General features: G+C 49.8%; 4 protein-coding genes; 3 read left to right on the plus strand and 1 right to left on the minus strand.

The window, feature by feature from the left end:
* Positions 1–4,339: 4,339 nt before the first annotated feature.
* FFUJ_14205 (uncharacterized protein) lies at positions 4,340–4,798 on the plus strand (the record flags this gene model as incomplete). Its single annotated transcript, XM_023571150.1, has 1 exon — positions 4,340–4,798. One exon carries the CDS (start codon positions 4,340–4,342, stop codon positions 4,796–4,798), a length of 459 nt encoding a protein of 152 aa, XP_023438210.1.
* Positions 4,799–7,688: 2,890 nt separating this feature from the next.
* FFUJ_14204 (uncharacterized protein) lies at positions 7,689–8,367 on the plus strand (the record flags this gene model as incomplete). XM_023571151.1 has 2 exons in its annotated part: positions 7,689–7,798; positions 7,929–8,367. The coding sequence occupies 2 exons, from the start codon at positions 7,689–7,691 to the stop codon at positions 8,365–8,367; spliced, it is 549 nt and encodes a 182-aa protein (XP_023438211.1).
* A 9,099-nt stretch (positions 8,368–17,466) lies between these two features.
* FFUJ_14203 (uncharacterized protein) lies at positions 17,467–18,592 on the minus strand (the record flags this gene model as incomplete). XM_023571153.1 has 6 exons in its annotated part: positions 17,467–17,847; positions 17,897–17,998; positions 18,053–18,082; positions 18,136–18,405; positions 18,453–18,530; positions 18,581–18,592. 6 exons carry the CDS (start codon positions 18,590–18,592, stop codon positions 17,467–17,469), a joined length of 873 nt encoding a protein of 290 aa, XP_023438322.1.
* A 2,124-nt stretch (positions 18,593–20,716) lies between these two features.
* On the plus strand, positions 20,717–21,820 carry FFUJ_14202 (uncharacterized protein; the record flags this gene model as incomplete). XM_023571154.1 has 5 exons in its annotated part: positions 20,717–20,776; positions 20,827–21,250; positions 21,299–21,345; positions 21,392–21,469; positions 21,518–21,820. The coding sequence occupies 5 exons, from the start codon at positions 20,717–20,719 to the stop codon at positions 21,818–21,820; spliced, it is 912 nt and encodes a 303-aa protein (XP_023438212.1).
* Between the last annotated feature and the right edge of the window lie 3,241 nt (positions 21,821–25,061).

Genomic DNA, 25,061 nt, shown 5'->3' on the forward strand with positions numbered 1-25,061 from the left:
TAAAATGGGCTATAGAAACACGAGGGAAGGGCCTCATCCCAGCTTGTAGCTTGTCCATTCCTCAACCACTGCTAAAGCAAGTAAGCCATACTTCCTAGTATGGAGGGTGGCCTAGGCTGCAAGAGCGAAGACCAGTGAAAAGTGGCGAGCTCATTTTAAAGGCCCGAGACCAAGCGGAGAGCGGGATGAGGCAAAAGTCATGGACTAGTGGCTGGACGAGCAGAACGCCAGGGCAAGCATGTCGGAGATAGTGTCCCATCTGTGGCCAAGCATTCGGCTTGGATCTAAAGCGCCTTACGACATCAGTCCCCAGACTCTAATGGAGATGGAACATTGCCGTGTGAGGGATAACCTTGCATGTGCTGGCTCAGTACCGTAGTTACGCTTCCATTTGTAACTGGCGCCGGTGCTGGTTCTGCAGCCATTGCAAACGACAGGATGGTAGCCGGGGCCCAATATTGCATCTCACCCAAGGCAGATGCCTTACTCTTCCATATTGCAAGACATTGTCAGACCGAAAGACGCTTCCCCCAGAGAAGGCCCAGCGTTTAGAAAGAAATGCGAAAGAGTTTGATGGTCTTCGGTGCAGAGTCTCCCATAGCATCGCAGGATTTCGTCCTGACCTTGTGGTTGATCTTGTCACGAGTCGCACGAGCTGCACGAAAGGTCGTCGGTACAGGAAGAGGATCCAGCGCCTCTAGATAAATGATCTTACATAACGAGATCCGATGGGACTGTAAAGCGCCCACTCAGGAGAACGCTGCTTCAGCGTTTTGGGTGGCGCAGCTTCGACAGACCAGGGGCTGAGAGAAACCATACCACTTGGTAGACACAGGATGCATTGCCCTGACAAAATGGGAGGCCCTGAAAGGCCAGTAACAATAGACAGCATCGCTAGCATCCCATGACCCAAAGCGCGATCATATTGGAGCTCTGAAGGTCGGATGCGTTGCCCAAATCACAAGCCGACAGCCCTATCATTTGGAAACATGGCCTAGTTGTCCAAACAAGCAGTGTCCAATCATCAACGTCTCCGTCAAATCAGTGTCCAAGGTCCACAAAGGATACTATGTTTTCCCCGATACCGCCATCATCCTTGCCAGACCTCTTGTATCAAATGTGATTTGCAGGTAGCTTCACATAGGTTGCAGGATAGATCGAGGAATAGAGCCTTCTCGGTGCCTCACTTGCTCCTGTGTCATGTAAGTGTTCGGATGTCAAACCCCGATACGTGAAGACTGAACGCAGATGAGAGCTTCGGCGCATCATCGACCGATCTTGATGTTCTAGGATAGATTTGAGGAAGAGCACAGGTGTCGGACCCGAGAGAAGGTTAACTGTGCCTCCTTGCCCACGGCAACAGTCGGCCTCCTGGGCATGCGAGCCTCAGAGATAGATGAACTTTTGCCAAGTATTCCACCGGGATGAAATGTTTGTTCCACCACTTGCAATCAAGAGGCCAGTCCCAACCAGCTTATTGACTTTATGTTAGTCGTGATTCATAAGTGATTCCGCGAGGAGATGGATGATGGGAGGAAAAAGCGTAGGCGGGGGGTCATCATGGTGAAGATTCTTGGTACTTGTAGGAGTCTGCGAATAGCAAACATCAGGTGAAAGAAAAATCGACCAAGAGCAATTACCATTGCCCCGGAAATGGGGGTAATCGCAGTCAATCCGACCTAACTCCAGTTTGCCACATTTGAAAGGGGTATTGAGAGTGCCATTGATGGGAAAGAAATTGTCGGCGCTCCGTTCAAATCAAGCAGACAAGATGAAGAGCAGCGCAGGCCATATCGAGCTGGGCGCCTGGATGGATCTTGATAGCCTCAGCATCCTTGATCTCCATATTGACCTCAGCCTTGTCAGAAGTGAGGCCACGACTTAGATTCCCGGGTCCTCTTCCCGTCTCCCGGCCGAAAGGCAAAAATGGTTATCGACGAGAGCTCAAGGAAAACACAAGGTTATGGATGAGCTCAACAACCAGCTTCAATCGTAACCACAGTTTCGCATCGTATCAGCTGTCAGATACCCAAGGGACAGGCCGGTCAAAGGTTGTCGGATTGAGCTGCAGGACTTGAGCTTGGTGGATGGACTGGTTGCTGGGAATAAACGGTAGCTTTTTCTGCTGGCGCTGGACTCTCGTGTATTTGCTGCTTTCGGGGGAATTGGGTCGATCGAAGGTGAACCGGCAAAGGTGACCACGAAGTCGATGATGAAAAGATTGTTGGTTGCTGGCAAGCACTCTTTTGCTCTGGTTCCTTGCCCTGCAACCGTAGAACCTTATCGTCAAGCTTCAAGACAGGCTTCATTCTTGTTATTGAGGCGATCAATGGAAATTCCGATTTCCTGGCAGGCGATCATGTCGTGTGGTGATTCTTCTGCGTCGGGCAGGACAAAAGCGAACGGATGGCATTCTGGCATGCGTTCTTCGTCTCGAGAATATCATCAAGATCATTATCGGTTTCGTTGCGATCGACAGTGACACCGTCAAGAGACTCGGCAGCTTGTCGTTGAGATCATGTTCGGTTAGGTTGCATCCGTTTCGAATTGCTCGTTGTCGAATCGACCGGAGTGTGCGAGGCTCGATGCACGCGGGGCGCGAGCGGCGCTCTTCATCGCAAAGCTGTCTGTCGCACAAGCCATTTCACATCGTCCTGGCAGTAACAGCAGAGCTGATTGACATCAATTCGGTGTCAAGGAGAATGCCATGGCTATGGTGCACTGGCGCGTTTGTTTTTTTCGCTTGTGCGCATCGTTTGTTGCGGGCATGTCGCGGTGCGTCTGAGGCATCTGTTGGTGTGAGCAGTCTCAATGACGATGTTGGTGGTTGAAGCTGTTGTCAATGTAGCAATGTTCCTTGCCCGTGCTTGGTCTACCATGTGTCCCATCATTGGTTGGCTAAGCGGGCTTGAACTGTTAATGGGTACCTTGTCGCCCGACGTAATTCGGCCTGCACAAAAAGTAGGTTCCAACATCGTTATCGGCTTATCGATACGAAAGACTCCGATTACCTCGTGTACGCATTTCTCTGGGATTTTCATGATCCAGCGTAAACTACAGTATTGTGCATTAGAAGACCTGTATGGCTAGAAATCTGATTCTACGTTGCAATGTGGTATTTCTTTTCTTTGTCGTGCGTGGTTACTTGGTGTTTCTTTGCTGAATATCGCAAGTCAAGTACGCAATTTGGCACCAACATACTTGGCGAATCGATTGCAAGAATTCACGTTATCTTCATAACGTAGAAAAGAAAACCGAATTCTTAAAAGGTATCCATAATTAAGTCTAGTTTCCCTTTACCTTCTCAACGTTTCACGTACCACTCATTTATTTGCCAGAGCAAGATGTTATTCCTCATCTTCGTCCACTTCTTTCGGTGCAAGCTACCCTATATCTTCAGATGATTTTCCCTCCCCCAGTGATTTTATGCCAGGTGACGAGATTCACGAGACAAGACAGTTCAGACAATTGACCGTATAAGAATCCTCGATATATCCCGTAGAACTGTACTTTCTGATCAACTATGCTTGAATACTTGCATCCCTGGGTAATACTGCATCAACTTGAATCGGCTGCTGGCTCAAGGGTAATCTTACCTCGATCTCTATGTTGTGCTCGCGACGAGAACGATCCAGGAAGCAAAAACGTTGGCACATCCCTACTAACAAGATTTCCGATAATCGATTCCTGTAGAATCCGTTTGCAATGGGATGCGCGATGAGAGTAGGAATTACTTCATCGTTGAATGGGGATGCAGAAATTCGGAAGTCAATCTAACTTGGGCTTGGGTATACCGCTGGGCTATTCTTGGTGGGGTGACTGCTTCGTGAGATCTACTCTGGTCAGCCCATGCCGCAAAATGTCTGCTCATGATCTGAATTGACACGGTCCTCCCGTCCTACTCGGAATCGCCAGCTAAAAAGGAGAAAATAAACACCAAACCAAGCGGAAATAACCGGATTTCAACTTCGTTTTGTGGGTTATGAGGTGTTGCCGTTGAGAAAAGTTTGGAGGAAGGCCTTCAGAGCTTCCGGCATTGATCTCATAGACCCATGCCTTGAACTCGCTCGATATCCAAACCGCCATTGCGAAACAAGCTCTGCCTATCCTCGGCAACAGAAAATCACTTTACTAATGTCAAGGGAGCCTTTACTTAGAAGAAGACTGGCCCCCCAGCCGACATCCATTTCGCAGGGTAGAGGTTAAGAGTGCAGAGGAATTGCAACAGTTTCGGCTGTCCTCTCTCCCTGGGCGTATCTGGTCTTCCTCCCCGCTATCCCCTCCCCTTTTGTCGAGTCATAATTAATCGTATGGTTGCCCAAACCCATCAATGGTCGAAATGGCATCGGCCACCCTGATAGAAAGCTTCTGGCTTATTGGTTATGTATTGGATATTGTCAACCAGCTCTTCAGCAAGCACATGAACCCCACGAAAACGGTCTCCACACCATCAGTACAGCACCCCGCCACACTAAGATCCAACTTGACGCAGATCAACACTACGTCACCAGTCATAACCAGAGCGTTTCTCCACACAGCTCAACAACATCAAGCCCCCATCACCACTCAATACGCCCGTTTCCAATCGACTGCACGAGTGCATCGATCGCTCTACACGGCTACAGCCCGAATCCGAGGCCTGCTCAGATTTTGTCTGACCTGTACATCCTCAGAGGAAGACGGTCCGACGCGTCTCACCCCGCGACAAAGATCAGACGCCCAGAACCGAAACGCTACCAGACACGATTACGAAGCAGCCACACCGGCGACGATGCGCAGCTTGCGTGAGTGCCATTGACGCAGATGTCGCTGAATTCTGTAAGGAATGAGCAGAAAGCTCCCACGAACGACCGTTGTAACAGTAGCCTACACGCGACAACAAACACGAGCCCCCGATCGAACCAAGTCCCCGACCGACAGATATAGGAAGCGGTAACCTCACTTTCCAAGGCACGCGCAGCCATTGACCTCGAGAAACACTCAGAGAAGCAAATAGCCTTTGCATCTGGGTTGATATTACTTCTCCTGTAGACTCCCATTCAGCAATGCATGCTTCTCCGTGCTGAGGAAACTGAGTCAACACCTTGTTGGCTGCCCGTCGCTCAGCTTTTCTCTCCCTCATATATGCTGTCGGCTTCCATCTTCAGGTCCGCTGATGTTACTGGGATAGACTGACATTTACCTTGAGCTGTACTGAGATCGTATTATCGCTTCTCGTCTGTTCGCATACTTGGACTGGGTCTTGTGTTTTGCTGAGATGCATACTTCTGGCTTTCCTTGTCGGTGTTCTTTGCCTCTCATCCTCGAGGTCAGAACCTGGCTAGTTGAATGCTACCTGGTGGTAGGTATGAGGTAGTCTCGACGTAATATCTTGCCTTGTGATTTGTGACTTTCGGTCTCCGCACCATTTATGCGATAGTGTAATGCGACATGAAGTGGAACAGAGGAATGCTGTTTTTACCTCGAACCATATGACAGCGTACCTTGTTCTTTTCCTCGAGGGTGAGGGCTGGCGTAAAGTCGCCGGTTTGTACAGGTCCAATTTTCTCTCTCTCTTAGGCATCTAGTTGTTCATCTTCTTGAGCGGCCGACGAAGTTTTGTGACTTGGGCCCGAGACACCGAGACGTTGTTCTGGTGAAATGGACTCGCCTTGCTCTTGCAGCGGGTATCTCAGCCCCCAGGAGTTTGTCAATGGAGGGTCGAACGAGAACTGTCTTCCGATGGTTGATGTAAAGTAGATGTTAAGAAGGACACCGCCTCATTTGCGTAGGATTGGGGATCTCATGCAAATACGCAGCTTCCATACATCTACCAAGCGACTAAATTAGGGTAACATGTAGTTTTCAGGGGGATGTTGAGTAGAGAACACGCCATGGGACCTGGAGCTCGGATGGCCGGTTGAAAGCAGCGCTGATGAAAAGTTGCCGAGTTGACGGCTCTGGCAAAACGGGGCATACTGGAGCGTATGGTATCTCTTTAATCTAGGTATGTGACTGAAATATATGCTACTCTTGGCGCTGGAGATTGGCCGATCCAAGCTGCGGTTCTGAACCACTTTCAGTATAGCAAAGCCGTGATCTTTGAGCTGTGAAAGAGCCTCGTTGCCATTGAAACGACAGACAACGTCACCGATACGGCAAGGAGCTGCAGTCCCCTCAGCCCGCGGACCTTTCATCGAAAACGATGCCGATAACCTGCTGAAGGACGGAGCCAGTCGCTGTCGTTCAACCTCTCCTGTCTTTCCCAGTACTGACACAAGAGGGCCAAGATGGTCAATGTTAGCACAGTATTAATACTTAATTATCTGTGTTCACGATCGTGAATCTTACCACCTCGTTTACAATTCGTGCCCGATGAGAATCGGGACATAGACGTGATAGGGGCTGGGACTAAGAAGATCAGTCCTTCTCTTGAGAAAAAGGAGATACGCAAAACAATAGAGTGTACCCGTCTTTACCGGAACCGGTAGTGTGCAGTACTGCTGCCTCTACGGAGAGGGGATAGAGTTATGGTCTGGCCAGATAATAAAGGGATGACCTGAATGCATTAGAGGAGATTCCCGCCCACGAGGCATAACAACGAAAATGATAAGGTTTGAGTGAACGACAAGCAGTTGCCTTTGTCACTTTAATTCGCCATTTGTAAAGCGTGTCCTCAACTATCCTTATATTTAGCACACTCTCTCTTGCAAGCTACCGTAACGCTCAACCAGCAGCCTTGAGAGCCTCAACGAGCGAGCCCCTGTCATGGCATCACGTTCCGAAGCCTGCGGGGAAGAGTAAGTTTGTTATTCTCAGCCCGACCCGCATAGCTCGACCGTACTATATGGAGAATTATGTCTGACTTAGGTGTTTAGCCAAAGTATGTTTATAACAAAGAGGACCGAAAAGAAGTGCTGATTTCTCCAGACAGCAACACACAATGAGAGACCAAGTCAAGTCTGCAAAAAGCCGTGGGTCGATTATGTTTGACCAAGAGGCCCCTGCCACATGACATCTTGACAGAAGCAGTCAGCCAGTGCTTCTTTATCGGGCCACCGACACTGAGGGTATGGGAACCAGTAGCCCCAAAAATGATGCAAATACTCAATGAACCCCCCTTAAATAGTCATACATCGGCCACAGAAGTGCTAGTGTTCCCAACAGTCACTATCGATCAAGACAAACGTCACATCGTGGAATTTAAACACCGGTAGAGAGCCAGGATACCCCTCCTCACCGAAAAGCCCCAGCATTGCTGCAAGGCTTCAACGAGAATAAGCACCCAAGTCTCACAAAGCACAGCGGACTCTACTTGTTCGGTTCGGTTGTTCGAGCGGGCAAGTATCTCAAGCACACCGATAAATATATCTCAGGGGTGGTCGCAGGAGGTCGAGTTTCTTGAGGATATCGTTGGCTGTCACTGATTCATGGCAAGCCTTCTGGGAGGGTGAGCTTGGACACGGCGAGAGTGGTAAGGTGTCACTCGACGGAGACCATATCTCAACTACACCAGCTTCCTCGTCAGATCGGAATACCCTCTCGAAATTCGCCGCGATGCTGAGGACTCGTCGACGAAGGGCGTCGTCTTGATGAACTCGCGCCATGTGGTGGTAGATTAGGACTGTATAGCGACGTCACGGTTCTCGGAGTAATTCGTAGGCGTGATCAATTCACTATAACAACAATACAATGTGGCGATAGCCTCCATGGGTGCCTCACCGGACGAGATGATCAGCGACTTGACCAAGTCCTCAAAGACCACATCATACTTGGTCAGCGTGGTGAGGTGCAACAACCCGGCGCTTGTCGGCAGGATGTCCGTGAGAAGGTTCATGGGGAACGGCCCGATCGAGGATGAGTTCAACTAGAACTACACTATGGAGAGGACGCAGGGAACCAGATCCTCGACGAACCGAAGGCTGCGTCTAAAGTCTCCATCCTCGTAGGCGAGATGAAGAGTATTTACACCGCATCGATGTTCATCAGCAGGACCAAACTCTCCGACGTCATCTCCAACTTGATGAGCGAGATCTGGTCGCATCTCCCCAAGTTACCCTCTACGCAGAGGAGTTTCTTGCTCAAGGGTTTCCGATCGAGGACGAGTACGACGTCAACCACAACACAATTAACTATAACGACTTCTTGGTCAACACATTCATCTACATGTGTTCAATCACAGACAGGATCAAGGCCGAGTTAAAGAACACGCACTTCTACTGGGTCGTCGGCACCAGGAACTGGACAGATTACTACGAGTTCACCAGCCCAATCGACGAGAACATATTCGACCCCGAGGACGAGCTGATTTCCCACATTGTAACAATGGAGGACCAGCTCTTCCTGGGGGCTCGAATACTCCATGTCCGAGCTCTGCCCGCGCTTTGACTTCTGTGTCTTCGATGAACCCCTCTGAGCAGTACTTGGTCGATATCTCGCACACGTCTGTGGAGTGGTGGATGGACGAGACCGAGGCTACCAGCAGAGTCTCGGTCTTGAAAAGGTTCGCGGACTTCTCAACGTTCTTCTTGTCCACCGCGTCACCTTTATCCTCGTGTTCCCGGACCCCTCATCGTAACATACCTGATCAACGCTGCGTTCTCGAGTATCAATGCCCACCTCGATATACTATGGGATCTCGATACCTGACATAGTACAATGTGCGAATCCCTCGCGGTACCGCAACTGAATAGGTACCTTGCCTAGATATTCACCTAAAAATTAAGGGGGGACGCCATCCAGTCCGGGAACAAATGCTAGGTCCGTTGCGTCTGATAGGTGTGCAACGATGCGATTTGAAGTAGCCTGTTTAGGTTTGTCCTGCAGATGATATATGCTAGTGCCACGTCTTGTGCTGATAGGACTCAATTGCTTGGACCTGGGGAAGGCCAAGACCGAAGCACAGGACTCAGACACCAGCTCAGTCCGGATTTCCGAACCCACAGCCAATCGAACGAGTCGAGTTGTATTTTTGAGCCTTTGACACGGAGCGGATTGGCTACCGTAGGGAGTATCAGCAGACGGGCCACGCTGGCCTCAGAATTGGTGCTGGCGGGGCATTGTGCGGTAGGAACGGAGTCGAGAGCGGTTCGGTCCTTGGAGAGCGCAAGATCGACGACGATGAAGGATTTGCAACGAGTTTGGCTTTGGGCTATGTTTGGGTCGACGTGCGGGGAGGGAGTTTGTCGGGTCTGATGGCTTTACTCTTTGCCATGGCTTTGGACGTATGTCTCTGGGTCGTCGGTAGCTTTATTGCCATACTCATGTTTGCTGGAGCGTGAGTGAAGGAGTGAAGTCTGGAGTTTGAGTGGAAACGCGTGAACCCCGCGTTTCCACTCCCCGCATGACGCGTTACTCACGCTCCAACCCCCACCACTTTAGCAATTGCCCCTCTCTTCCACCACGTCAACACACTCTCTCCTCCATCTTGCTTCTGCCAGTAATTACGCCGGTATGTTATAGACTTGCACGCAGGCTGTGTCTTGTTAACTGACAGATAAAGCTGGCTTCTAGTGCTCCAAACCCGCCCCAAAGACGAACCTTAGCTCGGCGATGAGCTTCCGACGGACACCCCCCCGTAACGGACTTGCGCTGCCCACGACCAGCTTCGACAAGCTTTAAAGAAAGTGCCGACGAGAATAAACGTTCGCCCCACGACAATTCTCCAAGAGACCGACCGCAACCAGCTTCCGCTCAATGATAAGGTCCCAAGATCCCGCTCTCAACGAGAGATTTCGATCCCCAGAAACCCTCCGCATACGACGAACCTGAGCTCCAAGACCAGCCTTGGAGAAAGACTGTACGAGACCAAAGTTACACACAACAGCAGCGCAACTTCCGCTCTTGGCCTAACATTTCGCTTAACGCGGCTATACAAGACAACACTCCCGTCTCGCTCAACGACAATCCTCCGACAGAACCTCCCCACGACAGAACGTTCGCGCCGCAATAAGCATCTAAGGACCGCTCCTGATCCCAACATTTGCCCAACAATGGCTCATGGCTAGGCTGCGGTACGGACGTCTATTCAGGCTTGCGCATACTGGGCAGTGATTCCGTGACCCTCAATGTTCAGCAAAGCGCCCAAAATCACGATGCATCTCCCGCCCTCTGAAGCCCCTCCGACTTCAGCAGCCCAACACACCAGCGGCTTTCCTGCTCAACATGAGCTCCATTTGCCCTGTCAATTGACATCGTGCTTTTGACAGGGCGGTCTGCCGGACTCTGGATATCTCACATCTCTGTCCTCCGGGGCAATCAACAATGACAAGGAGGTTATCGATCTCAAAGTTGGCGATATCACTGACCTGACTGCCCGCATTGGCCTTGTCGACAGTGGTAAGCTGCTCCTGTTATCGATCCGTGCTCAGCGTAGCCACCCAGCAGCCTCGTCTTTTCAAGTGTGTGCATATCCCCGAGGCAGCTAAGCCATCGAGCTCGTCCTGGTCCAGGTCGTGCTTCTGCGCTAATCGACCGGTACCATTACTTTCTGCGGCATACCAGCCGCACGAGCCGGCAACGGCGTGGCCAAGCTCCCCAAATTACTGGATCAGGCATGCATGCTCGTCCACCGAGATAACGACTAAGGAAGCCAAGAACTCATGGATGCCGGCCCATGCGATATCACCTGGGTACACCCACTCACCATCACTAACATACTCCGACTTGTTGTAACCGGGCCGCTTGACCTAGTGCCAGAACGCGGGCGACCCAAGGAAGCAGATGGAAGAGTCCAATCAGAGTGGGTGCAGCTGAAGTCCAACTTCCGGAGTACAAGCCCTCTGTGCCAGTTGACGAGGAGGTACGGTCAAGGGAGGCAAGTGGGCTTCCTCAGCGGCAGGGACTTATTGACTTCGAATGCCCGATAGCCAGCGCGGATATAGAAGCCGCTGATAGCAACATGAGTTGTTCGACACTTGCTCGGGTGCCGGCAGGATGTTGCAAGAGCCCTCATGGCTTGCTCTACGCGGTTGATGAGGCGCAAGAGGTTTGGATGCAGATTGACCAACTTTCCCAGCACCAAGCTTTTCTGGGTGGCAATAGACAAGCTCCTCTCGAGCCTACCAGCAACTTACCTGCGGACTGATGTCCTGCACTCCTCCCTGCTCTGCCAGTACTTCTCACCCCTATGCGCGCGCGGCGGCGCATAATGGCATAGACATATTGCACTCTACATCTGTAAGTAGTTGCTGAGGAGACTGCGTCCTGGGATTGTCACTGCCAACCAAACTCTGGATCTCGCAACAAATCGTCACGGGGAGTCTTACTCCATCGCCAACCAGGTGATGATATTTGACCGCATATATCATCACGAATACTGACCTGGGTACCGGCTAGGTTCACGATACGAATCACGAGGAATTCCACTCCTGTGTTCGTTGATCTCCTGATTTACTCCATTTCTGATGTTGGCGCTCCAGTCATGGTCTTGGTTCTTCCGCAGGTTGTGATGTTGCTCTGCTAGACAAACCGGGTCTCTTTCATTGCGCACAGGACATCATTGCAAGCAGCGGTTCTTCAGTAAAATACAGGTCGGGCTCGGCTCAGCACAGATCGCGAAATAGAAAAACCCGAATAAACCAATTCTCTTTCTTCTGTTTCACCAAGCCGTCCTTTTCCTGAGGACAAGCTGCTAGCTTTTCAGTCCTGCTCTCTCGATTGCCCATGCAACTCGCATCTACGTACAACACTTCTGATAGCCCTGCAGTCTTGCCATCGACTCTCGGTCTCGTCATCCAGAGCCCTATTACCGCCAGCAGAATTATGGCCGAGCTTTCTGTCCTGAAACAGGCTCCGCCTTATCCCTTTTCGTGTAGAGACTAACGCCGATTATGCTTGTTCACCAGCTCCATCGAAACTTCACCTGCTACCATGCTAACTACTGACATCTCTTACATGGCATTCGATATCACCACAAGGAAAACCTCACCATTTCGTCTATACTACAACTGCAATGCGCCCTGAGTAGCCAAAACTGCCGCATTCTACACCTCCACCCCGTCTGTCATTATTCCCTCGAATCGGAACCCAGAGCGCAACAATAATCTCAAAACACAAGTCTGGAGTCCTTTGTAACTCTATTGAAGAAAGCACCGCACGCCTAGAAACCTTAGTCCACGAACCGAACTGTATTCTCCGCCAAAGCAGACGTTTCTTGGCCTTCCACCCTTTCTCCTCATCGCCTGTCCCATATTGCAATAGAGTAGATTTGGAATTGGAGGCAGCCATAAAGCCCAGGATCTATTGTAGATTGCGAATAGCTTTCTGCGAAGCAGCGAGTTTGAAGTCCCTGACCATATCGACCAAATCGACCTCTATCTCTGTAGACATCTATCTCAGTGACCGTATCCTTACGAACCTTTCTTGCGAATCTCGAAAGTCCCGCCTCCAGAACAGAGGCTTATTTTCGCGTCCATCGAAGAACCTCCTTCAACCCCTAGATCCTGCGTTCAGGAAGGAAGACCAACGCCGCCCAGACCACTGCGACCACCGCCCAAGAAAGCACCGACAGTGCTGCGATACCCGAAGGAGGCTGTATCGTTGAAGAAACTCTTGCCTACCCCTCTTCCCCTTCTATGAACGCAAAGGCTGTCTGGATCAACGCGACCCTTTTGTACGGCAAACTGGACTCTTGAGAGGCTCAGCGTGGGGCGAAGATACGGATACGGCTTCCTATCAAATAAAAGGTCGATTTGGAAAGCAAAGAGGTTACTTTAGGGGACACCCGACTATGACACGGAGTAAGGGAGGAAGAGATCCTGCGACGGAAAACACGAACGGAGGCCGACTTCGCGGATACGGTAGCTTCGTCTGGCACCCAAAGATCGGGCCATGGAGCAATCTTGCAAGCCAGAGGCCCAAACCCCAAGCTCCCCCATGTGTTCTAACCCTGCCGAGGTCGCTGGCTGGTTCAAACGTACTGATCCTTCTGAAACTAAACACAGCATTCGACGCCCTGCGTTCAAACGGCTGCGATTACAGGAACTATATCTTGGAGCAGTTGGTCGCGGAGCATTTGTCGGCACCAGACGGCTTTCTACTTTGTCTTCCATTTTGACAGATGTCAGCCTTTTGTTTGCTGCTATTGATGTTTTGCATTTGATACCGCTTACAAGACATGCACCTCGTGACTGCAGCTCGGGATGCTACTCAGAGCAAGTGAACAAGCAGGGCCTCGTAGTATCGCCGAATGCTTCTTGACCAATTCTGAAGAGGTTATAATGGTTCATGCCATGACTTGTGCTCACGAGTATTTAGGTAGGCTCGCTGTTCTCTGTTAAGCAGATCCAACCCCGAAACGCAGTCCCATTCGCCTTCAAGCGCTTGTACCTGCTCATACATCGACAAGCCACGCTTCTCTCCAGCAAAGCAGCCCCCTATCATGCTCGAACTTTTCTGTGACCACATCTCCCACGGTCTCATTACTCCTTCGCCTTCGACCTTTTCGGACCAGAATACCATGTGCCATGGGAAAAAGCCACTTGCGGGGTTTCGGAGAGGATCTAATCTTCGAACTCAGGCATGTAAAGCCTAGAGGCTATAGTGCTCTTGAGCTGCCCCGACGTGCTTGGACGATCTTCGGCTTAAGAAGCATCACCTTGCTGCTGATATTGAAGATGCGCACCCTCACCACAAGATTGCCAATCGCTTGATCTGTAATGGTACAGCGAAAGTTTCGCAGGTGTAAACGACACCAAATAAGAAGAGAGTTGATGATAGGGCAGCGCAGGAGAAGGAGCTGAGGCTGTCGCTCAGCTTTCTGAAGGCTATTTCTTCAAATATGCGCGTTTTAGGGAGCATGCTTGGAGAACGCAAACATCATCAGTCTCAGAAACAACAGCTCGAGGCTGAGAGAGGCCGGTTTGACGGAGGACCAACCTCGAGGCAATCAACATTACCAAAGGAAGTCAAGAGGTTCAAACAGGAAGAAAGCTCTTCTTGTCAGGTCAGAACCTTATCTACGCCCATAATAACCGCATGTCTCCTTTCAAGTCAACTTGAGGGTGAGTACTGCAGGGGACAGGGGTAAGTCGTAGGATCTCCTTGTCATTAGAGCTGACAACCCGGGAAGTCTACAGAGGAAGTAAGACAGCATACTTCGCAGGCGACATGTTTCTGCCGCTTTTTCAGATGTCGCAAACTCGCAAATTGACGTGCCAATAAGATCTAACAACACCAAGTCGAGTTTGCCAGTTTGCAGCTCTAACATGACCTGCATATTGTGGACAAGAACGAACACACTGCATACCCTACTAACAGCATTTGTAGAATACACAACAGTGCATCGGTGACTTGATTGAGAAGAAGTGAGGTGCGCGTGTTGTGTATGAAGCATGAGTGAGTTTCTGCACACGGAGCGCAATGGAAAGGGTGTTCCAAGGACAAGACGCCTCAGCAGTTTGAGCTTCTTCGATAACAGATTCCGCATCTCATAACCTCTCGCTCTCGTAGCCTCTAACAGAGACAATAGAAATAATCCTTCTTCGATTTGCTCCAATCCCTGTGCAGTCATGCAGACGGACTCGAATTTAGCTACCACCACTCAGAGACAACGAAGAGCATGTCCCTTGAGAGCATCAAGGCATGGATGGAAGAGTACAGAGTCAATATTGAGTACGCTACGTAGAAGCTCTTCTCGATTACCCAACTCCCGGTTCATGGTATCAAGCGCTGCCTGCTCCAGAGTCTGATCGCAGCTCGGGTATTCTCCTGTTTCACGTTTTGTAAACCATTCTGTAGATCAAAGTCTCTTTGTCGATGAATCTCGTTAAGCCTGAGGGCAATGATTGTGGATTGTTGAGCGGAAACTGGATCTGCCTGCATCTTGATTCCTCCAATATGAGGTCTCGACAGATTCATTTGCTAACTATATCCCCTGCGTCCCTCAAGAATGCTCCCAGCGCTCGAGAAGCCATCTCCACGTATGGATCTGGAGCGGACTCACACTTGCCCTGACTAAAAATCCCGTCTCAGTAACACAAGATTAGGGCCGGTAGGCTTTGCCTCGGAATAATTCCCGCCACTATCATCAGTGCTTAGCCAGATACTCAGCAACTCCACCCCAGCAGCGCAACATCTGCCTGTTTCCCTGAGCAGAATCGACACATTTTGCGTCCCATAACAATAGGAGTTTAGATACAAAGAAAGGAACAAACTTTCAGACAGACTATTGACGAACGGGATACCTCTGGGCTGATTGAGATGTAAAAGGCACGCGGCAACTCAGTCAATGTCTCACGGATGGGTCTCTGCCTGAACTAACCAACTCCTTGCCTGACATGGCACTAAGAGCGTGACCAATCGTATCCTCTTCCACGACACTAAAACACGTAAAGTCAAGATGGTGCCATGAGTAGAACCAATGAGCAGAGATGTGAGAGACCAAAGAGGCAATAGTTCTCCAATCCTAGCTGTTAGGAGTACCAGGGTCTAATGAGGGACCTGTAGCAGATTCGGGGGACGGAACGAACCCGAATCATCTATCACCTGAAGAAGTCTTTGTAAGAGCAAATGTGTAGTTTCAGGCGCCTCACCAAGTTTTCGTTCAATACACACAACCTCACATTTCTTGTGACTCATTTACAAATGCCCCTGATAATGAGGACAAGTGGTGAATGAAGAGACAAACAAGGTAACTATCGACGCTAACAGTGCTTTCGTAACTGAGGTGCGTGAAGGGGAATGCAAAACTATTGGGCCAATAATATTAAAACCCGAACAAGGCGGCTATCTTATGTTGTGAAAGCGATCTTAATGATGTACGCCTCAGATGCAGGCAAAAGAAATATTCGTTAGACGTGCGATAATTGTGGCGTTGGAAGATTCGAGGTGCAGCTTCTTTGCTTCAGTGGGTTATAGGGGCACCTCCACTAAAATCTAGCAATGCCACCCAAAGGGAGTGGGGCCGGCGGGCCAAGAGTAGGCAACCACTTCAAACTCCCCCTCCTTCATCACCAACGACTTCTTCCTCCTCAGTCAGAAGCCGCAAGCACAAACATACATCCCTTTATCACTTGCCTTTCTCTTTCCACTGCCCGCAAGTCAGATCAATCTTCCACGCGATGCTTGCCATTTCTTCCAGCCCACGCACCTCGACGCGACAAGATCATACCAAGCCGGAACCGCACGACGCGAAACCTTCCCTCCAGACCGAAACAGCTCGTCACCGCTACGGGCGCTGAGCAGGTCAACGGCGCCGTTAACGAGCACGCCACTCGCAGCCAGCCATAAGGAAAACGAGAAGATAATCTCAGATGGTTATTGTATCGGGTGGAGTGATATTCAGAAGCGGGCGGAGAACCTGCATCCCGAGCCTGGAATGCATCCTCCGACATGCGATAGGGAAAACGAGAAAACAATCTCGGATGGTTAGTTGATCGGATGTAGTGATATTCAAAACGGACGGAGAAACTGTGGCCTCGACGTCCAGAGTCCGATAGCATCCTCCGACATGCGCGGCAGAAACATCTGCGACGTCCTCCATGCGGCGACTTCGGCCTCATGTTTTGAGATCACTTCAAGCGGACCTTCTTCAGCAGCCACTTCGACGGCTTTTCTGGAATGACCCCCTCCAGTCTACTACCGCAAGTGTATCGCACTACAGACCCGAGCCAAGCGCCACATGAGCTCTCTCCCCATCCACCAACCGCTACAACGCTCAAAATGCGAAACACCAAGAACGCCGGTTTCACAAAACTACCGTTGAGTTAAGTCGCTTGTGAGAAGGGCGAATAGATTGCATTTGCCCAGGAACTGAGAAGGGCATTGTGTTGTTCGACACCATCTTCCGCAAGGGCTTGTTCAATCCCGTCACCATCTCCGAGCTGATCCACACCACGCAAGGGAACGCCCTGACCCAACACATGGACGACGCAGAATCACCGCCCGACGCCCAGCCATGTCCCGAGAACATCCTCGGCCGATTTCCAGTCATGTCTCGAAAACATCCTCGCCGCCTTCGACCCCGCTTGACTCGGTACGTCTCGAAAGCCTACACGCCGTTGTGTTCGGTTCCTCTGGGCCGCCGTGCAGCAGCTCCTTCTTCACCAAGTCGGATCTTTGCAGCAGATGGATCCCATGGGGGATCCTGGGGTTGGCGGCGGCGCTCTTGGCTTCTGCCGATAGACATCACCTATCGGAGAAGGCCCTGGCTTCACCCTCTCCGGTGCTTGCAAATCACAAGAGAAGGATGTTGATCAGCTAGTCATCTCATTCTGCGAAAGATCGCAAGCTCAGAAGTCAAAGAGAACCAAGAATGACAAAGATAACGACATCTCGGGTTGAGGTCTGTCACATGAGCTGGCATAACTATTCCCGCCCTGATTTATCGCCCTGCCTGATACCTCCAGTAGGAATTCACCGACGTCTCTCGAATTACTTCCAGCAGCCAGTGCAAGTAATCAGCAACTACATACATTGAACCCAATCTGCCCAGGTTTTCGGGTCTCCATCCTTGGGACCATAGAGATGTCGGAAAGGAAAGTGCTTTTATTCCACCATCATTCCGCCATCATCATCTTCCTCGTCCGCAGCATCACCATCATCAGTGCCTGCATCACCCGCTTCCAGGTCTTCTCTAATCTCATTCACCCTCTCTTGGAGCTCCTCGGGGTACATCTCCCCAAGAAGCTTAGCACCAGCTGCAAACCGAACGAACCACTCATCACTGACACTCTTTGGAACAAACAACTTGGGGCTCGCGTCGATCCAGTCCCGGATGCTTTTCAGCTCCGCCTTTGCTTCTTCGAGTTCCTCGCGGAGTTTGTCGTATTTGGCTTTCTGTTTGTGAGCCTCTTGCTTTGCCTTTTCTGCTTCGACCTTGTCGACATATTTCTGGACTTTCTGGGTCAGCTTCTCCCAGTCTTCTCCCTGTGACGAATTAGTACCCTTCTTATTCCTTAGGATACGGGCATCATACAACTTCCTGGTTCTTCAGAATTTGCTGGGCAGCACGTCTCACTCTCATCGCCAAATTTGTGAAGCTTATGACAAATTCATCACGTTTGTGGTCATCCCATTGCTGGAACACGGGGGATCAGTATCGAGAGAGATTATCATCGAGACGTTTACTTACTTCAAGGGGCTGATCGACATATTCTCCGAGCTACTTGAGGTTAGGGCGTGTCAAAGTAATCGCATCCGATTAGGATGACTTACACCTTTGCACCCCAAACCTTTCTCAGCACACGCTTTACAGGCTGTGAAATTCCCGCCTTTTCTTAAGAGGCATGGCTCAGGGCGCCCGTTGGAGGGCACCTTGATCATGCGCTTCAAGCATGGGATGCATGGAATAGCCCGCAATTTGCCGGTTTCCGTGGTGGCAGTCGCCTCATGGATCGACTCTCCATCAGAGTCGGATGTAGTATGAGCTTCGGGTTCAAATTCGTCAGAGTCGGTTCCAGGATCAGGAAGGCGATTGACATTCCCCTACATATCGTTAGATCTTATCAATGATTAAATGAATAAAGACTCACTTCGGTGTCCCTGCTGCTCCCAGTCCCCTGGCCACGAGTTGCCTGCCCCTTTCCCTTGGTGGAGTAGGTGGCCTTACGCTACAAAGGTCAGACTTGGATCATGCAATATTGGAGAGTAGAAAGCATACCTTAGGTGCCATCGTGTCCAATTGAAAAAGATGGATGTGAAAGATAGATGTGAAGCTGAAAGTCAGAATATTGATGTAAAAGTCGATGTGTTCCTATTTTCGCCAAAGGATGTATTAAACTTAAGTACATAAAACGCAGTGAATTATTGTCCCTTCATTATTCAGTTATTGAACATTAAAAAAACTTGAGGAAAACCGAGCCTCGGAGCTCCGTAGGACGGGATTTAGACACAGCCTGGTCGAACGGGTAGGTACTTGCTTCATCGACCAGGTTCCACATGCTAGTCTTGTTATCTCAATTCGAGCGTGAAGGTTTGCTGCCGCCTTTTGTTTCAGCCGCGTGGGGGAACATGCGGTTGCTGAGTGGTTGGCGTAGTATCTACAGTGCGATTCATCTTAGGCACCTCTGATGAGATGCTGATGCTCTACAACGAGTTACGTTATCGCCTTGAGAACCGAATATGATGTGATGCATATCATTTTAAAGGCTATAGGCGGGAGATACTATAATTGTATTATTGCTTACAGTCTCATAGCCGTAGACACTGTAAAGTTGGAAAAGTCCAGAGCCTCAATTGGCGATCAGCATGTCCCCAACATGCGGCTGAACAGAGGGACTGACTACCTACACCTCACAACACAACCTCTCCGTTTGCGATAAAATTTCGAGCTGCAAACCAAAAATCCGGAATTCACGTTGCGCTTCGTTGGGGCGGCATCCTGCTGGCGCGGAAAGATACATTAGTTTTATGACTGCTTTCTTGGCCCACGTCTCATCATTTGCTGCCAGAGATGTCAGCCGTTGCTTTTGCTTGTGTAACGTCCAGCCATCTTTTCTCAATTCCTCAAATTGGCTGGACTTGACCAGCACGATACGTATCTCCTACAGTCGTGACTGTATTTCACGTGATTTCTCGATTTCTTTTCTCATTGCTGAACTTGAACCTGTAATCATCTTGCAATGGAGAGTGCACTTGGAGGCAGACATTTCCCAAGAACAGGAGACACAGTCAGATATTCAGAGTCATTATAACTACACAGTTGTAGATGTGTTATTTACAGTTGAAAATTGAGACTGATAGCTTAAATGGGCACAGAGGACTTACCACAGCTGTTCCCAAGTAGGTCACATTCTTGTCAAGTGATTCGTTTCTCATGGTTGCTCGTTACTGCAAAGCACTTGACTTGCCCGCCACTTATGATCCAAGGGTGCTAGCACTTGATCCACCTGAGAAAGCTTCATGAGATTCAGCAGCCACTATCACAGATACCTCCTTCCTGACGATAGCTGAGCAAAGAATTCGGCACCTGCAGATTGTGACCTCTGTCCTTACACAGTGTCTCATCGACCTGGAACATGTGGCGTAATGATCAGTGGCTACCTTCCATTAGCTGTTGAGACTTACCCCAGCCATCTTTATCGCAATATGCCAACGTGAAAACCGGGTATTTGGAGCTGCCAATCTCTTCCCGTGTCCACGTTGGCCAGGGTACTGTACCTTCATCAGAACGGGCTATCACATTGCAGCGAAAGTAACCAAGTGCTGACTCCCGTCACCTCCACCCTCATGTCTCAGCCCAGCCAGCACGTATCGTATCCATAATGTCACACCCTCAAACGCAAGTACCCGTTCACAAACGCGCGCTTGCATAGCTGATCTCAACCCCCTCCCCCATGTCCTTCTTAGTGTACAACACCGTATAAGCTAACTAAGCTTCCCGGGCCGTCCGACCCGGAATTTCCACCGTCGAAAACGGATTGAACGTCTCGGATCCTCCCGTTCAAACAGAAAAAGCACAAGAGTTGCAACTCTCAACGCATATTCATCCAACTCGCTTGCATTTCCAAACGGAAGTGATCCAAACGTGTCGATGATGGAGGCATGTTATGGCAGAGAGCAGATAGAGCATGCATGTTGCCTAGCTGAAGAAAAAAGCAATTGAGCCAGGCGAACAGACAAGGCTGGTCGACTGTCTTTGAAGAATTATCTTGCGCTTGAGTTTTAATTGATGTTAAATCATTAATTCATACTTTCCATATTTCGTGATTTTCCTTTTTATTTTTCGCCTATCTCATTTACCGTTAATGAGACAAGTCCTTCTTCCCTTATCCAAAATCTTGCCATCACCACTACAATGAGTGACAAGAAAGCGACTAAGAGAAAGCCATTCCCGACACCCACTGCCAAGTTCAGCGTAAGGCGTCCCTACAGCCTGGCCACCAATTGGTATACTAATCAGTCTAGCTTGGTCCTCCAAAGCTAGCTATCAAGCCTAGCAAGTCCAACTCAAAGGCTGCCAAGCCGACGGATCAGAAGCCAGAGAGGGGAAGCAAACCTCCCAAGGGCTCCACGCCTGTGGTGATTGCAGACTCAGACTCCTCCAAGGACGATGACGCTATCGAGTCTGATGCCGAAACTCCTACTTTACGCAGGCTTCACGTCGTCAAGCGTGCTGCACCACAGGTCCCCTCATCCGCTTCCAAGAGGCTGAAGAGCGATGGTCTCCTGATGTCTTCGACCCTTGCCGACACACCGGCGGTCCATACTGCCTCTGAGCCTATCGCTCGTGCCCCTAGGTTTGCCAAGCGTCATGAAGTTGCATGCCGTGAGTGTATCGACAAATGGCGGACTGACTCTTCATGGGTTTGTATGATGACTGAGTCTGGTAGTAAGTTTTGCCTTCATCGATATTTACAGCTTATACCAATAAGTACAGAGAGGCCTTGTGTCAGTTGCGAGATTGATGGGCTTAGATGCTCGGATGTAAGTATATACTTGCAAATAGAATGACTTAAGCTGATGTGTGCAGGATATGCTCGAGGATTCTCGCATGGACGTCCAAAGGGTCCATGAGATGGCGGACCGCCATCGACTGGGTCTCCCCGTGGTATGCTAAACCTTTAACTCTCTTTCCACAGTATCTAACTTGGCTCAGGACCCAGAAGCCTGGAGGACTGGACTAAGTTGCGTGTTGTCAAACGTCGAGACCTTCGACGCTTGGCAGCGAGCAAGGTCGGCTTCCATGCAAGTGGAGGAGGTCGCCGCCAAGATTGAGCGACATATGAGTAAAGAGAGGGCTGCGCTCAAGGTCCTCAAGGAGGCTCTGGAAGAAGAGAAGTCCAAAAGAAAGAGGCTCGAGGTTCAGGTTAGAGTTATGCAAACCCAACTTGACGGCCTCGAAGCTGGTAAAGACGGGGACGATGAGGGTGCTGAGGAGGGCAATGTTGATGAGACTTAGAATGCCGGCAGTGCGAAGTAGACGCGGCTGTTCATTTTCTTCTGTCTTTTCTCTTTTGTCCCTTTTCTTCTGTCCTTTGTACATACTCTCATTATTTGGCTTACTATTTCTCCGCATGGGTTCGTTGGGGGATTGGTAGTTCTTACAATTTCAATACGCAAGTCATTTGGTCATTTACTCGCATGAACTTGACCTTCAACAACAGCGTGTTGCCCCTTCACCACCCACCGCCGAGCCTGAACAGCAGTTGTGGACTGATACTCAGGTTGCCGGTAATTTTGAAGGTGTTCACCTTCCTGATGATACGCTGCAAGGCAGAGGTGGACGGGGTGAAGCTTCGACCATCGCCGCGATAGGTCCACTGCTGCCATTCGACGGGCCACAGCCACTGATTTGGTAGCTAGTTATGTCAAATGGTAAGCAGCTGAACATGACACTTGATTCTCAAGACACTCGACACTATCAGAAGCAGTAAAGTTGGTATCGTAAATGAATGTTTGATCTTAAATCACTCTGGAAACCCAGGTAGAGAAACATGCCATTCCTCGTAGCGCAGAGCCCCTGAGTTGCGACGCATAACTTTCAAGCACTCAAACTGCCGGCAAAAAGGTAGTAAGAGACACTAGAAAATGCATCTCTGCTAAAGAGTTGTAAATATACCGAGGGTTCGCCGTCAGACAAAGGTGCATGTCCCTTCCTCACCAGCGCTGTATTCTGATCATCGCGGCGATCATGGCTTTTTGACTGGCGACTTGAAAACTTACATAACACATCTTATCTTTCCTCATTTTTATTATACGTTAGGCATTATTGAGCTTAATCTTACCTTGCTTCTGTTGAGACCCGCGAGTATTCCATTGGATCAGTGTCTTCCTCTGGTTGTAGATTGCAGGTCTTCGACAGTCGATGAACCACCGGAACTGCCTCTGACTTTTCCCTCTGTGAGTCAGGAGATTCGTTTTCGTTGCTTCATCGTAAGGCCCTGTGGTCGCTGATCCACATCCGATTCCCAGTTCAATTCAATCTACAAAAATACTCGTGTACTCTCCAGCGAAGTTGGAGGTTCTCTGTCTACCGCTCTATTGGGCGTTGTCGTGACGTTGGCGGCTGGGTCGTCGTCTCTGCCACGGTTTGGTGTGATGGGATGGCCCGCCGCGTTCTCTGCAACCATGTTGATCTTTTCGCCTACTGCACGCGTTCTTTCTCGTGTATTAACCAAATAAAGTGCCTGATTGTAATGCAAATATAACTTCCTATTTCGAAGAGCTTGTTGTCGCTGACCAAATTGCGTTCATTAGCCTTAGTGGTAAAGAATTCCAAGAGTTCCTCCACAGTTACAAAGGATCTATTGCTGCATATGAACTCTACGGCTGTCGTCAGGCTTTAAGCTTTATCACAATTGAGAGCCTTGCTCAACTGCTCCATGTTAATGCGTCGAATTCATGGTAGCATCAGCGCCCGAAAGTTCGCGGCGAAAATTCCGATGACACTTGATATACAAAGGTAGCTGGTTAAATGCAGCGTGAATCTCGCCCCATCAAAGAGCCATAAGAAGCCGTCCGGGATAAGTCAGAGCGTAATCATCTCGGGTCTACTATCCAGGTTACGCCTCTCAAGCTCTCTGGTTGACGCGAGCTACCAAGTTAGTATCGCCTCGGCCATTTGATCATGATAACGAAAGATCTGGTAAAACCTGACCGTCATGCTCACTTCGATGAAATTTCGCACTGAGGTGGTTGGACGCCGCCTAAGAATAATTTGAGTAGTCGAAGCGCGAAATCTACCCTGTAGTTGTCATGCTGAAAAGAGTCGGACACGAAATTGAAAGAACCCGATTGCAATGGTGAGAGCACCATCTCCAGTAAAACGCCGAAAACTATCTCATAGCCTTGAGAATATTTCAGTGACGGATAGATAAGAAATATTGCCAACAATTGAATCAGCTTAGTCTTCTGATGAGCGCCTGCTCAACTCCTGCAGGGGATGATTTCCACTAACGTTAAGAGACGAGCCATGTGTTGACACACAGCGACTTGTTTATCGTTCGGGCATCTCAGCCCTGACCTCTTTTTGTTTATCTCCAGATTTTGTAAAATGCATATAAACTGAGATCTGGCTCAGGTTTGATCGATTTTTAATATACGGTAGTTAATTCCGCGATGCAAAACAACTCATCGAGCCTCAGGGTCATGAGCGTATCGCCAGCAAAAGCCACTAAATCGAACCCCAAGTAGTAGCAGCGCTAAGCGGCCCACTATTCAAGTTGCTCCCCCACTGAGAAACGCTGCTCCTGACTGCCCGTTTAATTGCACTGGTGACTCTTGCGACAAAACTTTCGCTTTCTATTTCCATCTAGCTCTTCGTTTGCCTCCCATAAAGACGCTATCGCTTATATATGGCTGAAAACAGGACCGATAATGGGTTGGAGCAGGGTAGATTGAAGAGCGATTATTTGAACAATTCTAAGGGTTCTTTAGACTGTCATTAAGTTGCGCTAAGAGATGGCCTGGGGTAATTGATGGTTGTTGATCTGGCGGGGCTGATGAGCAGTAAAATTACGGGGCGTTTGTCGCAAGAGCAGAGTCTTCATTGGAGGAGCTATCAAGCTACCACAGTGGATGGCTAGGCTGCTCCCGTAGCGCTAGGTGGTGGGCTGCTTCGCGTGACGGATTTCTTCACTAATACGCCATTTGACTCTGGCATCCCAAGCTTGCAAGAAGCCACCCGTCAGCCATGGCAATAATCTTTCCACATTCATCCCACCTCTCGCAAATGCGATATTCGACATCCCACGAATGCCTCACACACTTGCGCAGCATCAGCATCTACCCAACGATTAGTGCTGCAATCGGAGCTCGACAGATATAACAGTCTAGTCTACCTGCGCCATGCTGAAACCCTCAATAGACGCGTCGACATCAATTACCAACATCGAGCAACCCGAGTCGAGACGCTTGCCCGCTACAGCTCGACAGGACGATGGTAGCACCATTGAGAATTGAAAAGATCGTCAAGTCGAGCAGCCCCCGAGCCGAACGGCGCTTCACAGGAGCTCCAAGGGTAAGGGCAAGCCACAGTTGATGAGGGTTTCCTCAAGGTCATCTCGACCGCGCACGGTATTTTCAACAAGAACTCCTCGACGTCTGCCGCATAGCGCCAACTCCGAGAATCGAAATCTTCCCGAGAGAGCGCGCTTAGCGCGTTCACAGCGCCAAAAATCAGCATTAACAAGCCGTTGATC

This window comes from Fusarium fujikuroi, chromosome FFUJ_chr12 (assembly GCF_900079805.1).
Source record: "Fusarium fujikuroi IMI 58289 draft genome, chromosome FFUJ_chr12".
NCBI classification, from domain to species: Eukaryota; Fungi; Ascomycota; class Sordariomycetes; order Hypocreales; family Nectriaceae; genus Fusarium; species Fusarium fujikuroi.